This window comes from Cryptomeria japonica, chromosome 5, assembly GCF_030272615.1.
Source record: "Cryptomeria japonica chromosome 5, Sugi_1.0, whole genome shotgun sequence".
Taxonomy (NCBI): Eukaryota; Viridiplantae; Streptophyta; class Pinopsida; order Cupressales; family Cupressaceae; genus Cryptomeria; species Cryptomeria japonica.
The window spans coordinates 164,286,289-164,304,172 of NC_081409.1; the positions used below are offsets into that span (position 1 = coordinate 164,286,289).

Consider the following 17,884-nt stretch of genomic DNA (forward strand, 5'->3'; position numbering starts at 1 on the left):
TTTTAAAATTCTTCCCGGTTGTGCCCTCTATTTTTCTGTTTTTGATCACGCGCTAGAACAGAGATTACATGCGCTACTGAAATGCCTTTATCCGCTAAAATAATAACCACACGCGCTAGGCTGCCCCCAGACACGCGCTAAAGTTTTGACTATTTAAAAAATTATTTTCTAGCTGTTGAAAAAGCTATGCACTATCCTGGGCCTGTCACACGCTAATTGTTGAACTTTATGCGCTAATTTTTGACTTCCACGCGCTAGACTATTTTTTTGATGCGCTAAATGTTTCGACACTGATTTGACTTGGGATAAAATGCTACTGTTTGGAACCGACGTGCTAACTTGATGTTTAGATGCACTAATAGAAGTACCTCATGCGCTAAGAAGTTTCTCTTATGCGCTAAACTGCCCTGATTTTTCCTTTGGTTGATTTTTTTTTTATGAATTTTGAATTTTTGTTGTGAATTTTTCAAGTTTGATGGATGATTTTATGAAGTAATAAATGCAAGCACGGCACAAAAAGTATAAACATTTTGCCTAATCCAACAAAAAGTGTATGTTTTGTGGGGATGTGTTCAAATCTCCGGTGTTTTAACAAGTTTGGATACGAATAATACACTTCAGAAAGACTTTTTAGTGAAGGGTCATAAATAACATCATAGCCCATTAGTCTCGATACTCCGTCAGCTCAAACAGTTGTGTCACCCCCTAGAGGGCGCCCATTTTTTTGCCTTTTGCTAGAAATTAACTCAAAGTGAATCGCTTCACAATTGAGTAGTTATCTTGGGAGATATATGGTGAGTAATCTTGGGGGCGGATTCTTCCCCACCCTTGCACTATGATGTTATAAATGTCTGGTTACTGACTCAGTTCAAAGCTTCTATTTCTATGGCTCGTAATCAAGCTTCCCATTTGACCGTCAGTGATAAACTCCCTCAGGAGGCTTCCCAACCTTTAGAACAAAGGCTTTACGTATCACGAGGATACCGGGGGAAGGCTAATCGCTACGCGCAACCGTTGAAAAGGACTTTCATCACTTTCCACATTTGATTATAGTGGGTTGGAATTCTTGGCATCAAAGTCATTCTCCACTTAGGTCATTCCCTTCACACCGGCCATAAATAGCTTTAAGAGTTGATTCCAACTCCTCGGGAAGGCAGACCTGCTAAAAGATGTAAATGCTTGAAGTACAGAAAGTTGTAAGAGTGGTCTGGATTTTTGATCACCTAGTTAAGGGGAGAGCATATTCCTTCCACTTTCGAGACAAAGCAATCAGTTAGTTCTTTTTAGCCTTTCAATTCAGTGATTTGCTAAAATCTATATGGAGATGTTGCTCCACGAAAACATGGTGTTTATTTTCTGATCTATGAAAAAGAATTGGTCAACAAAGTAAATTCGATGTTTTGTCAACAAAAGAAATCGATAAAAAAAAAAGGGGGAAGATCTTCCCTCTTTAGTTGCAAATGACTTTGGACATGTGTGATTTTTTTACTTTGCAAAAATTTGAAGTGAATCCTTTTATGCACCAAAGGATGGTGAAGTTCTTTTTAAACACCTTTGTTTGCAAAACTGAAAAATTTACTTGTTCTTTTTAAAGCCCAAAATGAAAATTTTGTCTTCCTAGGAAAAGCAAGAAAAGATTGTTTTTGTGGTTCGTTTTAAAGCCCAAATAAGGTGAGTTCAATTTTATTTAACAAGAATTAAAAAGACTTTAAATTTTAGCTAACTTGAACAAGCTAGTAAAATTTAAACAATTTATAATTCTAAAAATAACACTAAGCTCCTCCCTGCAATAAGATGTCAGAAATCCTGCAAAATATCCATCACAGTAGTTAGAAAAACATAGGATTTTGTGGACTTCAACAAGTCTAACTTTAAACTCGGTTACAATTTTAATTTTTGCCTTTTGTCTGCGATGCACTACAGAAAGGACTCTACGCGCTACAATATAACCTAAATGCGCTAAAATAATGTCTTAATGCGCTACACTATTTTTCGGATGCGCTACTTTGTGCGTCGAAAGCGCTGCTTTGTTTTTCTCTCGCGCTGAGACCTACAGGAAAATTAGTGATTTGATGTGCTAATATATGAACTTCACGTGCTAGATGATGGACTTCACGCGCTAGATGATGGACTTCACGCGCTGAACAGTGGACTGGATGCACTATGTTGTTTACTGGATGCGCTAAATAGTGAACTGAACGCGCTAATTCATTTTTCCCGCGTGCCTGCAAAAGTAGTTAGTTTCAAAAACCGATTTGATATATGGGGTCGGGCCCCACGGTGGGCGCCAGAAATGTATGCGGGAAAAACGGGTTGATAAATCTCAATATGTGAAAATATTGTCAAAGACTTGTCCACACACACACACAGGACTTCTTGGTGCAAGCTATGGAGTAACGAAGTATTACTTAGCTTCCCAAGGTGGGTCCCATGGTTCTCTATCTCACAATGTCCCTCAAACCAATGTTTTTGCTCTCAGATCACTGAGCAAAATGGTTTAGGGATGACAAATGCAAGAACGAGGGATGTTTTGATAAATTCTAGAATGAAATGCATCCTAAGCTATGCATGATTCTAGAAATGCAATAAACTAGATAATAAGATGACGAGGTTAGTATGAATACTATCCTAACATGATATATTTAGTCTATGATTGAGCTAAATGATAAAGAAAGTATTCTAAACATGTATATTTAGACTAATTTCTATTTTAAAGAAAGGCTAAATGATGAACATAAAAAATGATATAAGAAAGCTTGAATGTATTTGAGCATAAGTGTGATACTACAACTTTGGAGGATGATCAAAATGAAGGAATAAGAGCTCTATTTATAGCAAAAATAGGGCAATGGATGGTCAGGATTGAATGGTTTAATCAAGGGTTGAGTTTGAAAGTTGGGGATCCATGTTTGTAATTGGCACCAATGAAATGGTGACAAGTGTCAACATAGGGTTGGGTTGAGAGAAGGGGTTGGAGGCATTAAATGCTCGAGAAGACCTTATGGTTATCTAGAAATAAGGGTTAAGCTTAAGTTAGGTTTACCCAATGGATTAAGAGTTAATCCAAGGATAAACCTTTGTGCAAATGATTAAGAGATAATCATGGTCAAAGCATTAAAGGCTTGATGAGACCCTTGGGTTGGGTGAAGGTTGAGTTAAAACAAATTCTTTAACCATGTAAGAGGGTTTGAGTTAACCATTAATGGTTATTGAAGACTTTGGGGAATTAAGTGGTTGAAGGCTTGAAGCCTTTAATGGTTATCAAAGACTTTGAGGAATTAAGCGGTTGAAGGCTTGAAGCCTTTAATGGTTATCAAAGACTTTGAGGTTTTGAGAAGTGACCTCCCCTTTGCTTAGGGATGTGACAAAGTTTAGAATGATGGGTTAGGCTAATTAGAAGTGATTAGAAGATTCTAGAAGGGATTAGAAAGGGGTTTAGGAAGGCAAGTGGGAGATGTAGGATTTTGCAAGTGGATGGAGGGATAATAGGATTTAATTGATATAAAGTAATTTAATTCAATTTGGTTGCAATTTGGGGAAATTAAATAAATTAGATTTATTCAATTTAGGATAACTATTTAATTAAATTTGAATTTAATTAAAAGTGGATATGGGGAATTTAATTGAATAAAATGATTTATTCATTAAATGGGTATAGTGAATTTTATTTAAATAAATTGAGTAATTTACTTAATAAAATAGAGGAATGCGGGTAATTTAATTAAAACCACCTCATGCAGGCCCCTGTATAGATGGGCCAGCATAGCTGACTCCCATGAAAACCTCTGACCCTGTGTAACCATCTCCTCCAATACCAACCCCCATCCCACAGAAAATCCCTTTGACCTGCGATCATGACAAAATAATCCACCAATGAACTCTGCTAGTACGGATGGCAGTGGTGCGTAATCCAGGTCTAGGAACTCCTGCCACGGGATCTCATAGCCACAGACTGTATCATCATGGAAAATGTGACACAGTGCCTCTGTCCCACCCTCCTCCGACTACTCATACGTGTTGGGAAAAATGGTGTCTCAACCTTGCATTTATGCGAGGTTACTATTTATAGTAAGTTTTCATTTGAGCACGAAATGGTGCGAAACTCTCCCTGAAGCTTCTGGTTGGCTAGATAAGCTTCTGGTTGGCTAGATAAGCATTCGGTAAAGTTGTGTGAGATAGAGGTTGTGTGTAAGAGTCCTATGGCTATTGAGTTGCCTCTGAATCTCTGATTAGTGGTACTCCTGCGAAGAGCTTGCTCTGCAAGTATGTTGTAATCTGTTTTTGATTGCTGAATAAAATATTGAGCTGCTTTTGGAGGGTGGGGTTTTTCTCCCGAAAGGGTTTTCCAAACGTAAATCATTGTGTTGTGGTATGAATCCTATTATATCTATTTCCATTTTCTATAACTGTTGTAATGATCTGAAAAAGTTTTGCATTACCCTCCTCTCAAGGTTAGTGTAGGAAGTTGTTTCCGCTACTTAACTTCCTTACAATACGGTAGTAGTGCACCTACTACAGGAATGCACGGGATCCTGTAACAGTCCTCTGGTGTGACTGTCATCTCTCCAATAGCAAAATGAAAGGTGTTCGTGTCGCTGTGCCACCTCTCTGCAAGTGTTGTCAGTAGCCCCCGGTTCACAGTGAACCGAGGCATATCCAAGAGGGAAGTCAACCCACATCTCTCGATGATATCAAGGTCGACCTGCGACAACCGCGGTATCAATGTCCACAGTCTCAGAAATCTCTCCCGCAACTGGACCACACCCAATTGCTCCTGTCAAACAAGCAAAACAAATCTAATATCAGTTTCCACATCAAAACAACGATATCAAAATCAAACTCACATCAACAACATGAAACAATTTACTCATCTACATCAAGTTCAAAATCCTATCATTTCATATCAACTTGTAAAATAACTCAAATTCTCAAAAACCATATCAAAACTTGTAACACAACTCAAGTCTCCAAAATCACATAAACTTGTAAAACAACTCAAGTTTCCCACCCATATCAGCTTGTAAAACAACTCAAGTTTCCAACCCATATCAGCTTGTCACACAAATCAGGCTTCACACATTGAACTTGAAATAGAGCACGCAAATAAATCATATTTTGATCAACACAACACATTGATATCTATACATAACTTGCAATATCGCAAATCAAAACAAGTTATATCGACACTCATATTGGACAAATCCATAAAATTATGACAGCACGACACAAAAACATTTACAAATCACCTCATCTTGCAAAATTTTTCTAGATGCGCTAAAAAAGACTCCCAATGCACTAAAAACCCCCCACGCGCTAGGCTGTCTTTCCTACGCGCTACTCTATTTACCCTATGCGCTAATTTTTTTCCCCCATGCGCCACCTAACCCACTCTATGTGCTAAACTCCGCAAACGTGCTAATCTATACCTCCTGGGCGCTACCTGTTTGACCCTATGCGCTAGGTTAACCCTACGCGCTAAACCCCCTTACCCATGCAAACCCCTATGACCCCTATGTGCTAGGTCTACCCTACGCGCTAACCTGCTGACCTAAAGCGCTACCCACCTATCGCTATGCTCTATTCTGTGTCTATGCGCTAACCTATATTGCCTATGCGCTACCCTGTTTGTTTCAGACGCGACCCTGTAAATCGACTTGATGCGCTACTTAACACTTTGTATGCGCTAATCTATGCCTTAGACGCGCTAAAATGCTAAAACCGAACTTTAAAAATCCAAAAATGACTAAAAACGACCAAATCAAAAATCAAAAGAGGGTCAAAAATGTTGACTTACTGGTGGTCCATACACTGCAGGTCTTCGGTACCTCCAAACGCGCTCGAAACGGTGTCTATAATACGGAATAGGCATTTTCTCTGCAGACCAAATTCTCTTTCTCCAAAGTCAACAATGAATAAATGAATCTAATTCAAGCCCTTTTCCCCTTTTATAGGAGGAAAATGAAATTAGGGTTAGCCAAATGGACCTGTAATATGGTTGTGGTCTTCCCTATACCATAACATTTGTAAATTATCGGGAGATGAATCAATTTGCACACATGTCACATAAACAAAATCATACACATCATACGCAACTCATCAAATTAAATCAAAAAAAATTTCAAAATATTGATTCATCTCTCGAGGGGGCATCACCATCAAATATCAAATCTGGGGCACCATCAAATATCAAATCTGGGGCATCACCATCAAATATCAAATCTGGGGCATCACCATCAAATCAAATCCGGGGCACGACTTGCAAATCATAAGAGCGACACAAAAATTGCATTTGATCATAAATCACAAAAACACATCATTTTCTTTGAAATAACATGTGCACACACGTCACTTCAAAGAGGGGCAAAATGTAGACGTATAAAAATGACCATATTCCTAAATGAATATTTTACGTTCATTTCTCTATTTAATTAAATCCAATTTAATTAAATTACCCGCATTCTTCTATTTTATTAAGTAAATTACTCAATTTATTTAAATAAAATTCACTATACCCATTTAATGAATAAATCATTTTATTCAATTAAATCCCCCATATCCACTTTTAATTAAATTCAAATTTAATTAAATAGTTATCCTAAATTGAATAAATCTAATTTATTTAATTTTCCCAAATTGCAACCAAATTGAATTAAATTACTTTATTTCAATTAAATCCTATTATCCCTCCATCCACTTGCAAAATCCTACATCTCCCACTTGCCTTCCTAAACCCCTTTCTAATCCCTTCTAGAATCTTCTAATCGCTTCTAATTAGCCTAACCCATCATTCTAAACTTTGTCACATCCCTAAGCAAAGGGGAGGTCACTTCTCAAAACCTCAAAGTCTTTGATAACCATTAAAGGCTTCAAGCCTTCAACCACTTAATTCCCCAAAGTCTTTGATAACCATTAAAGGCTTCAAGCCTTCAACCACTTAATTCCCCAAAGTCTTCAATAACCATTAATGGTTAACTCAAACCCTCTTACATGGTTAAAGAATTTGTTTTAACTCAACCTTCACCCAACCCAAGGGTCTCATCAAGCCTTTAATGCTTTGACCATGATTATCTCTTAATCATTTGCACAAAGGTTTATCCTTGGATTAACTCTTAATCCATTGGGTAAACCTAACTTAAGCTTAACCCTTATCTCTAGATAACCATAAGGTCTTCTCGGGCATTTAATGCCTCCAACCCTTTCTCTCAACCCAACCCTATGTTGACACTTGTCACCATTTCATTGGTGCCAATTACAAACATGGATCCCCAACTTTCAAACTCAACCCTTGATTAAACCATTCAATCCTGACCATCCATTGCCCTATTTTTGCTATAAATAGAGGTCTCATTCCTCCATTTTGATCATCCTCCAAATTTGTAGTATCACGCTTATGCTCAAATACATTCAAGCTTTCTTATATCATTTTTTATGTTCATCATTTAGCCTCTCTTTAAAATAGAAATTAGTCTAAATATACATGTTTAGAATACTTTCTTTATCATTTAGCTCAATCATAGACTAAATATATCATGTTATGATAGTATTCATACTAACCTCGTCATCTTATCATCTAGTTTATTGCATTTCTAGAATCATGCATAGCTTAGGATCCATTTCATTCTAGAATTTATCAAAACATCCCTCGTTCTTGCATTTGCCATACCTAAACCATTTTGCTCAGTGATCTGAGAGCAAAAACATTGGTTTGAGGGACATTGTGAGATAGAGAACCATGGGACCCACCTTGGGAAGCTGAGAAATACTTCGTTACTCCATAGCTTGCACCAAGAAGTCCTGTGTGTGTGTGTGGACAAGTCTTTGACAATATTTTCACATATTGAGATTTATCAACCCGCTTTTCCCGCATACACTAGTGATTACAATCTTATTGAGAAACTTCATGTTACTCTCGCTAAGATCTCACTTTGGAATTTTTCTTAGACTACTCTAGTTTATCATGGTATGCTTCAGTAAGCTCTTCAAAAGATCTTATTGGCTTCTTCTACTAGAACTCTAGATGTAAATGCATTAATGGATCATATTCATGCAAATTCATCTAATATTACATTCTATCCACATGAAATCCTACCTCTTGAAGTTTGAAATCTAGCAAATCTATTAATGATAATTATTTATGTTAATGGTGTCGATATTAGACAAACTCACATTGATACTGACTCAACACTCAATGTTTGTAGTCTAGACCTATTGCCCAAAATCAAAGTGGATTTGAATTCTCTTTCAACATCTTCTATGTTCATTTGTGGTTTTGATAATACTGGTAAACCACATTGGGCACTATTACTTTTCCTATAAAGATTGGACCAGTTACTATTCCAACCTTGGTGCATGTTATGCCAGGACCTTTATCGTATAATCTTCTCTTGGGTAGACCTCGGATTCATGTTTTATGAGCAGTTATTTCTACCCTTCATGGTTCTATTAAGTTTGTTGCTAACAATCGAGTAGTTACAATCAAGGTTGATCCCGAAGCTATGCACTTAGGCCAAATTGCAGCAACTAGTCATGCCTTGGTTACACCTACTTTTAAGAACTATATTCCATCTTTATTTTCTAATATGTCGATAACTATTCACATGGACCCTCCTAAAGAGGAAACCCATGAGAAAGTTATCCCTAAATAAGATCCTCCTAAAATAGAAAGTCCTAACTCTAGTCCTCTTCTCAATCAAATATATTTTTTGGTGATGATTGGGGTTCCTTATATTTTACAAGTTCCTTCATTGGAGAATACAAATTCAACCCTATCCGCCTTAAATTTCAAAAAGTACCATTCACACCCCTATCAAAGATGATTATTCTTCTATATCACAAGACCGTGTCAACACCATTGGCTATACTATTAAAGGTGATCCTCGTCCTTTGGAGGAGTTGCATTCACATTATGGTACAGGATTCAAGATTACTTCCAAGTATGGATACAAAGGAAACAGTCTTGGGCGCATAGGTCAAGGAGTTCAGGTCCCTTTGGAATCTAAATTACACACTTTTACAGTGGGTTTAGGTTACAAAGCTTCTCCTTTGTCTTCATCCCCTTCATTCTCTAATGTTCCTATGTCTTCTTCTTGTTGTGAGCAGTCAAACTCTTCTCCCTAAGAGAAAGGGTTGCTTCTTGATCCTCACCCTTTATATGATCAAGAGATTTTTTTTTGTGGCTTCTTAAAACCCACTTGGTTTCTCTTCCTCCTCCTACACATAAGAATTTTCATAAGGATAATAAAGAAAAACATTCTTTCTATGCATACCATCAAGTGCTTGTCCATTCTACAAGTGAATATAAGGCCTTGACGGACAAGATACAACAACTTCATCAATTGGGTGTCATTAATTTCTCATCTATTGATGCACCTTATTCTTCTTCTTTGCACAACAAGTGATATTGAGGTCTACCTCTATCTTGTTATTTTACACATTCCATTTATTTATGCATTTTTATCATATCTCTTTTTCACCCACAGAGGTACATGTCTATCTCTCGCCCGCTACAGTGACTATCTTTTTGTCACCTAATGTGGCAAACATCTATCTTTGCCCTTTGTGGCTCTTATCAAAATTGATCTTATATATAGTGGCCTCCCCCCATAGTGAGGTTTGTCCAAAATAGCATCTATTTATCTCATCGGTAGTGGCTTTCCTTTGTAGCAAGGTTGGTTCTACTTATATTTTGGTAGTGGTTTTCCTTCATAGAGAGGTTGGTGCTACTAATCTTTGATCACCTAGCATAACATGACTTGCTAGATTGTGATATATCTTTTTAAACATTACCATGTATGTGATCACTAGCTATAGAGCAAGCTAGTGTTTGGGTCATGTACTATCTCTTCGACATCGATTGCTTCTCTAACTTTTGTGTTCATTCTTCCTTGAGGCAATTGATCCTTGCATTCTTCTCTCTTTTTTAGAATTTCTCTATGTGTATTTTCTTGTATTTTGGGGATGTCGCATTGTATTGAGACAATCTTTTATATCGAGGTCTCTTTCACTTTGCTGACTCAAAATTTTTAGTTTTCTTGTTAAGTGATTTCATGTGTGTGCTATTCATGTCCTTATCTATAAATATGTATGTTTATCTTGATCTAACCCCATCGTCTTGGGAATTTTCACTTTCTAACCTTGTCTTGTTCAGATTTTTTTCTATCTAATGCATTTTTTTTGTAGGTCTTTAGCCTAGGGGCATGCTTCTTCGGTTCAAAGATTTGTCTACTTCCTCTATAGTCCATTTGGCATCATGAGCTTATTTTATGTTCAATATATTTCCTTTAGCGTGCATATTCATGTCGATTCATAAGCCCACTAAAGTGGGGCAAAATATAGAGTCAAAAATTACATACCCCTTTGTAATTCCACCTACACTTTTGCAACCAATTTAGTGTCCATTCCCCTAGCCTTTAGGTAGGATCATTTCAACCCTTTCATCATCCTTTTCCCTCTCAAGATGCTCAAGTAACCTTTTCAGTAGCTATCTTTCAGCTTTTTTATGTTAACCATGTGTTTCTCTTGCCACTCGTCTTTTTTTTAGCGTAATTTGTCTGGGCACTGGTGTGCCACATGGACATCCACGCATTGTGCATTCTCCTACAACATCTTAATGTTTAAATGTTGGTTCTACACTTATAACACTTGTCACTTACCTTGGTTGGTGGAAACGGCTCGGTAGCCCTCTTTTCCCTCCTCTTCTCTCTTTTAAATCCATCTTTTCTCTTTGTAGACACCCAAATCTATCCACTTAATTAAATGAATACTTAGTATTTATTTGATTATTTAACCATCGATCAACAATTAATTAATTTAATATTTAATTAATTCATCTTAAACCTCTTCTCCTATTAATTAAATAAGTTATTCAATTTATTTAATTTAATTCATTTAACCATGTTATGACAATTAAATAAATAAATAAATAATATTTATTTAATTAATCTCTCTCACATTTAAATAAATAAATATTTATTTAAATCTCTAAAAACCTACCACTTGCATTCTCCTACAAATGCAGGTTGCACAATTTTAGTTGAAATAAATGAATTTTATTTTAATTAAAATCCCCTTTTATCCTCACCCACTTGCTCTTCTAACCCCCTTCTAGACTTTTCTAACCCCTTTTAATTATCCTAATCCCCCTCTCTAATCATTTGCAGATTCCCAAACAAAGGTCACTTCTCAAAAAAGCCTCAAAGTCTTTCAAATGCATTAAAGGCTTTAATTTTTCAACAAGTTAACCCCCAAAGTCTTTCAAAGCCTTTATGGCTCTTACATAACCATTAATGGTTAACTCAACCTCCTCACATGGTTAGAGACTTTCTCTCTAACTCAACCCTAATTCAACTCATGAGTCTCTTCAAGCATTCATTGTTTTGACCATGGTTATCTCCATTAACTCTTGCACAAGATTGTATCCATTGGATAAAAGAGTTATCCATTGGATAAAAGCTTTATCCACTAGGGTTCACCCCATAGCGCAGTGGCAGTGTTGCGAGCCTCCCCCAGTGGAGGTCATGAGTTCAATGCATGGGGCTTGGCCCCTCTCTGCCCTTGTCATTCCCATTCGTCATTGCACTGGTCTGCTGACTTGGAAGACAACGGGTCTGCTTTGGCCGGAGAGGTTGTTCGTTGTTGGTGCACGTCGAGGAGTGAGTGATTGATAATTTTGGAGCGTCCTCTTGGTCCCCCTGATGCTGGTTGGTCGATTGTTCTCCGTTCGTTGGCTAGGAAATTGACAGTTGTTCTCCCAAGATGTATAGGGTGCTTCAAAGATGATTCCTTGGCCCTCAATTTGAAGATGAGGCCCTCCTTGTGATCTCACTGGTTCATAGATCTAGTCAAAAGCGCTTGCTTTAAAATAAAATAAAAAACTTTATCCACTAACTCAAGACTAACCAAACCCTCCTTGGGTAACCCTCGTGCCATCTCAAGCATTTAATGCTTCTTCCCTCTCCTCTCAAGGCCTCTCATAGTGACACTTGTCATCATGGGATTGGGTTGAAAGTCATCACATGGATCCTGAACTCATCAATCTTGACTCTTCACAAGCCCACTCAATCTTAGCCATTCAATCAATATTTTTCCCTATAAAAGGACCTTATTCCCCAAGAAAAAAAAAGAGGAGAGAGCACTAGAGCATTATTATTATAGTGAAATTCACATAGGCATTAATTAAGATTTTTCTCATAGATAACATTTTACACTTGCATAAGCATTTGTTTTTCATTTACAACCATCTTTAATCTTCATATGGCATCCATGAATAGCACTAAAAGCTAAGAGCTACACTCATTTGGGACCTAGAGAGGAGAGGAACAAGGAAGAGCCAACATCATCAAGCATAGGGAGGAGTATTAGAGTTGTCTAGTTCTTTATTTTCCTATTTGCTTTGTTACTAATCTTTCTTGATATGCTTTTGAAATGGATTCATTTTCATGTTATGCTTATGGTTGAAATTTTACTAACATGATTTCTTTATTGTCCACTAATCCCATTTTCATAGCATCACTCTCCATTCAAACTCTCTCTTTCTCTCTCTCTCTTGGTTCTTCAATCAATCTCTCTCGACTCTCTCTCACTTGCTATAATAGTCTCTAGTTTTCTACAACACTCTCAAGCTCTCGCGATAATCTTTTGCAACTCTCTTGTCTTTCTCAAGCCTCTTTGATAATATATTTTTATCATTCTATCTATCTCATCTTTGAGCATCTTGGGATTTATCACATCCCTTGTCTATTTGATCATTTTATCATTCTAGCTATTTATCTTTTTCAGAACTGAGGCAGGTCTCTAAACATAACCCCCAACATTTTTCCTCTTCTTCATGTGTGCAGTTTTATTAGAAATATTCAAATGCACGAGGGTTTGCTTGTTTTTTATTTATTTCATTTATATTCATTTCCATTTATATTTATTATCTTCTATTCGCTGTCACGTTTCTAACTACTGGGTTTTGTAGGTTATATAAAGAACACAGAGTTGAGTTTCCATGTGTCTAAGTCTTTTCTATTTGCAGTCCATATGAGACTACAATGCGCCACACAGACATTTGTCTGTTGTGCTAGTGACCTTGAATGAGACACTCAGACTTAGACTGAATACTCTTTGTGTCTTCTCTTTCAATTTCTCTAATTAGATATCTTCACTAGTTTCACTAGTTGGAGATATTTGAATGTATGTTGTGAAATTGGTTCTCAAGGGAACATAGTTCTTCCCTTTGCTGGGTTACTTTTGCACCATTACAAAAATACTTTTGGGTGATGCAAAAATATTTTTAAGCTCAAGATGCTCCCTCATCACAGAAGGAAGAAGTTGTTGGCATAATGTGAACTAGTATGAAGACATAATGATATTGTATGTTGTCATTGATGTCAATATGTGACATGATGTGAACCGTCACATGTGATCTGTGAGAAGAGAGAACCAACATATGTATGAACTGGTATATATGCCAAAGTGAAGTGGTATATTTGTTCAAGATGAACCGGCATGTCAAGGTGAACCGGCATGTAGTTATGGGAACCGGCACATGGAAGCATTGTGTGACTACCGGTTGGTAGGCAGTTTCCACTTCGGGATTTTCGGTTGGAGTACCTCAAGCCTGTGTGACTCAATCGGTGATCTTTGTGTGATGAGTTAGTAGTATAACGGAGAATAGATCATGTTGCCACATAAGCCCTATGTGCATGAAGGTTCTTGCATGAAGAAGACTATCCCTATCTACCTTGGGAATGTGCAAAGTTTGTCAAACGATGATAACGTGTGACGGGTTATCAGCTGCCATGAAATTGGTGGATAATGGATGATGGACAATGTCTTGAGATCGATTCAAGATTGTTGCATTTAATGCAGTATGATTCAATGGTCACGATTGAACCATTTGAATTGCTTAACCTAACAGGTTTAGGGTTTAGGGTTTTTGCTACCGACCTGTTTGTTTCCTATAAGATCGATGTTATGTTTCTTTCCAAATTTGTTGGCAAAAGTTGTATGTGTGTATCCTAGGGAAGTGATACGTAATTCTTGCCAGACCAAAGAAGAGAAGAGATACCTGCAAATTGAATATGCAGAAGGTGGAGAGGAGCCAAAACGGATTTGCATTAGCATTGAGTGTTGTTACCACATCATTGTAATTCCTGTTGATCTTTAACCACTTCAACAGTTGTGAAATCCCTTAATAGGGTAGCCTTAACTGGCTTGATACAAATCCCTTAACAGGGTAACTTGAAGTTATTGAGTTCTAGGAAGCTATAGAGCTCTGGAGATCCTTTAGCTATTGAGTTCTTGAAATCCTCTAACAAGGTAACCTTAACTAGGTTTAACCCTTAACCGGGTATTGTAGCCATCCCTTAACCGAGTGATCCCTAACAGGATCGGTTTCTAACAGAACCTATTGTATCTGTCTTTAACAGGACAAGGCTCCTAACAGAGCGGACTTCCAAAGAGGTCAACAACAAGCTTGTGAGTATTCATCCCCACCATGGTTTTTCCCAGTTGGGTTTCCACATGAAAAATATGTGTGTCATGTGTGATGCTTTCATCTTGTGATGGTTTGATGTTACCTGTTAAGCATATGATGGTTTTGTGTTTTATGCCTGTCAGTAAAACATGTTGAACTAGCTGTTGTGATGATAGATTACTTGTTCATACATAAGGGTGAAATGGCAGTGTAGTTTCGAGTTGAGTAGGAAGATAAGTGAGTAACTGGTTTATGATTGTTTTAGTTGTTCTGGGTTTTTCCGGTTTTACTCTGCTTCAAACCGGTGTCACTGTTTGGTAGTCATTTAGAGTAATTGTTGTTGAACTGGTTTAGAAACTATATTTTGTTGTACTGATTCACCCCCCCTCTCAATACCGGTTTGGTACTATTTGCTCATCATTGAGTTATCAATTGGTATCAGAGTGTCCTCCAGGTCCTCTGTGTTTTAAGCTTAACCGCTTGAGGTAAGATCCTAGTCAAATGATGAAGAGGGAAGGTCCAAAGTTTAACAGGGAAAATTTTGGTATATGGAAAGATAGGATGAAGATATTCATCAGAAGCATGGGTGCTCAACACTGGAGTTATGTTGAGAATGTCTATGTTGTCCCTACCGGTACTCTCACCGATGACCAAAAGAGAGAGATACAAGAAAATGGGCAAGTCATAGAAGCCCTTATGAGTAGTCTATCTGACATTGAGTTTATTGATGTTCAAGACAAGGTAAATCCCAAAGAGGTATGGGATGCTCTTGAAAATATCTATGGTGGTGATGAACATGTAAAACAGGCTAAGGAAGAAAGCCCGAGAGGGAAGTTTGAAGATATGCGGATGGTTGAAGGTGAGACCATTCAGCAATATGGAATAAGAATCAAAACAGTTATTGGAGAAATCAAGAGTGCAGGTGGTAAAATAGAAGATTCCACTGTGGTAAGCAAAGTCTTGAGATCCTTGTTGCCAGTCTATGCAATAAGGGTTGCTGCTATTCAGGAGTTGAGATCAATAGACAAGACTAAGGTATCCTTGGACTCCATCATAGCCAAGTTGAAAGCTTATGAGCTAAATAGTTTTGTGGTAGTATTCAAAAGATTGAATCAACATTTAAAGCCTCTGCTATACCATCCAGAAAAGTAAAAGAAGCTAGCACTAGTGGTGAACCTAGACAGAGCAGAGAAATGAATGATGAGGAGATTCTGATGGCATTTGAAGCTCTCCTTGCTAGGAAGCTTCCTAAAGAAACCGGTAAATACAAAGGTAAGCTACCTTTGAAATGCTTTTCTTGTAACTGGATAGGACATATTGCTATAAACTGTCCTAATGGGGATAACAAGGACAAACCAGAAAGGTTCAGGAAATTCAAAGGAGGAAACCGGAGAAATTGTTTTGTGGCAGTTGATGAAGGTGTCACAGATGAAGAATCAAAGGATGAAGAAAATAAAGATATTGTGTTTGTTGCTGTGAAAGAAGATGTGTCAGACAAGAAGGCTCTTGTCTCCCAGTTTGATAATTCCAATGAGTGGATCATTGACACTGGCTGTTCTCACCATATGATTGGTGACCGGAGCAAGTTTCTATCCTTGGAGGAGTATGATGCTGGTGTGGTTCACTTTGGCAATGATGCACCATGCATGGTCAAAGGCAAAGGGTCCATCTCTTTGAATGGAAAGAGTAGTGCTGACAATGTGTACTGGGTTGATGGTCTCAGACACAACCTTCTAAGTGTTGCCCAGCTGAATGATAGTGGCCTCACTCTAGAATTCAAGAATGGAGTCTGCAGAATCAAAGGAAATGATGGTGAATTGGTGGCCACCGGCATGCAGACCAAAGGTAACCTATTTCATCTGAATGCAAATATAAGTACACATCTTATGGCCAAGTTTGATGATAGTTGGATATCGCATAGGAGACTCTGCCATGTAAACTTTGATAACATTGTGAAGGCTAGTAAGATCAAGGCAGTTAGAGGGTTGTCGGTGCTAAGCAAACCGGACAATGCCTTGTGCAAAGAGTGTCAATTGGGGAAAATGTCTTCCTCAACCTTTAAAGGTAAATCTTTCATTGCTGACAACTTACTTGATCTTGTGCATACTGATTTGTGCGGTCCTATGAAAACTAGAAGTGTGCAGGGTGATAGGTACTTCATGATTCTCACTAATGACTACTCAAGAATGATGTGGGTCACATTCTTGAAATACAAGTCTAAAGCCTTTGTGAAATTCAAAGCTTTTAGAGCATTAGTAGAGAAGGAAAGCGGTAAAAGGATCAAGTGTCTCAGAACTGATCAAGGAGGGGAATTCACTTTCGGTGAATTCAACAAGTATTGTGAAGAATTTGGCATCAAGAGGCAACTGTCTGCCCCCTGAACTCCACAGCAGAATGGCCTAGCAGAGAGGAATAACCAGACTATAGTTGAAGCAGCTAGAACCATGTTGATTCAAGGAAAGGTAGCTCACACCTTTTGGAGAGAAGTGGTGAGCACTGCAGTCTACACAATGAACCGGGTACTCATCAAGAAAGGTAAGGACAAAACTCCTTATGAGTATTGGACCGGCAAGACACCTGTGGTTAGCTACTTCAGGGTATTTGGTAGCAAATGTTACATCAAGAGGAGTGAACATCAGAGAAAATTTGAAGCTAAATGTGATGAGGGAATATTCCTAGGATATTCCACCAAGAGTAAAGCTCTCAAGTGTTACAACAATAAGACTCAGAGAATTATGGAAAGTATCAATGTAAGAGTTGATGAATCCTCTGAGAAAACTGAGGAAACCAATAGTGAGAAAGCTATAAATGAACTGGTTGCAACCTTCTGGGAACTGGTTGTTAGTCAACCAAGTACCAGTAATAGTGTTCCTGAACTGGTGAATGTTGATACTGATGAAGATGAGGATGAAGAGGAAAAGAAAGAAGAACCAGTCAAGACCATTCCTCGGTATGTCAAGCTGAATCATGGTCCTAAGCATATCATAGGAGATAAGGATGCAAGAATCCTCACAAGAAGAAAGATCAGAGAAAACTCATGTATGATCTCTGAATTTGAGCCTAAATCATTCAAAGAGGCTCATAAAGATGAAGACTGGATCAAGGCAATGGAAGAGGAACTTGACCAGATAGAAAAAAATGGTACATGGTCCTTGGTACCTAGACCGGAGCATAAAAATGTCATTGGCACCAAATGGGTGTTCAAAAATAAGCTGAATGAGGATGGCACAGTGATTAGGAATAAAAGCCAAATTGGTGTGCAAAGGATATGCTCAAGAAGAAGGAGAAGACTATGGAGAAACCTTTGCTCCTATAGCCAGATTGGAAGGAGTTTGTATGCTTCTTGCATATGCAGCTTTTAAAGGATTCAAGGTATATCAAATGGATGCAAAATATGCATTCCTAAATGGTGTGTTAGAATAT

General features: G+C 37.8%; 1 protein-coding gene across 1 annotated transcript in view; it reads right to left on the reverse strand.

Annotated features, from left to right (window-relative positions):
- Window positions 1-4,691: 4,691 nt before the first annotated feature.
- LOC131072756 (uncharacterized) overlaps window positions 4,692-17,884 on the reverse strand; it is a 28,082-nt gene continuing 14,889 nt past the window's right edge. Inside the window, exon 3 of the mRNA XM_059220448.1 lies at window positions 4,692-4,774. Coding sequence (XP_059076431.1) covers window positions 4,692-4,774 — 83 coding nt within the window. The remainder of the gene's footprint in view (window positions 4,775-17,884) is intronic.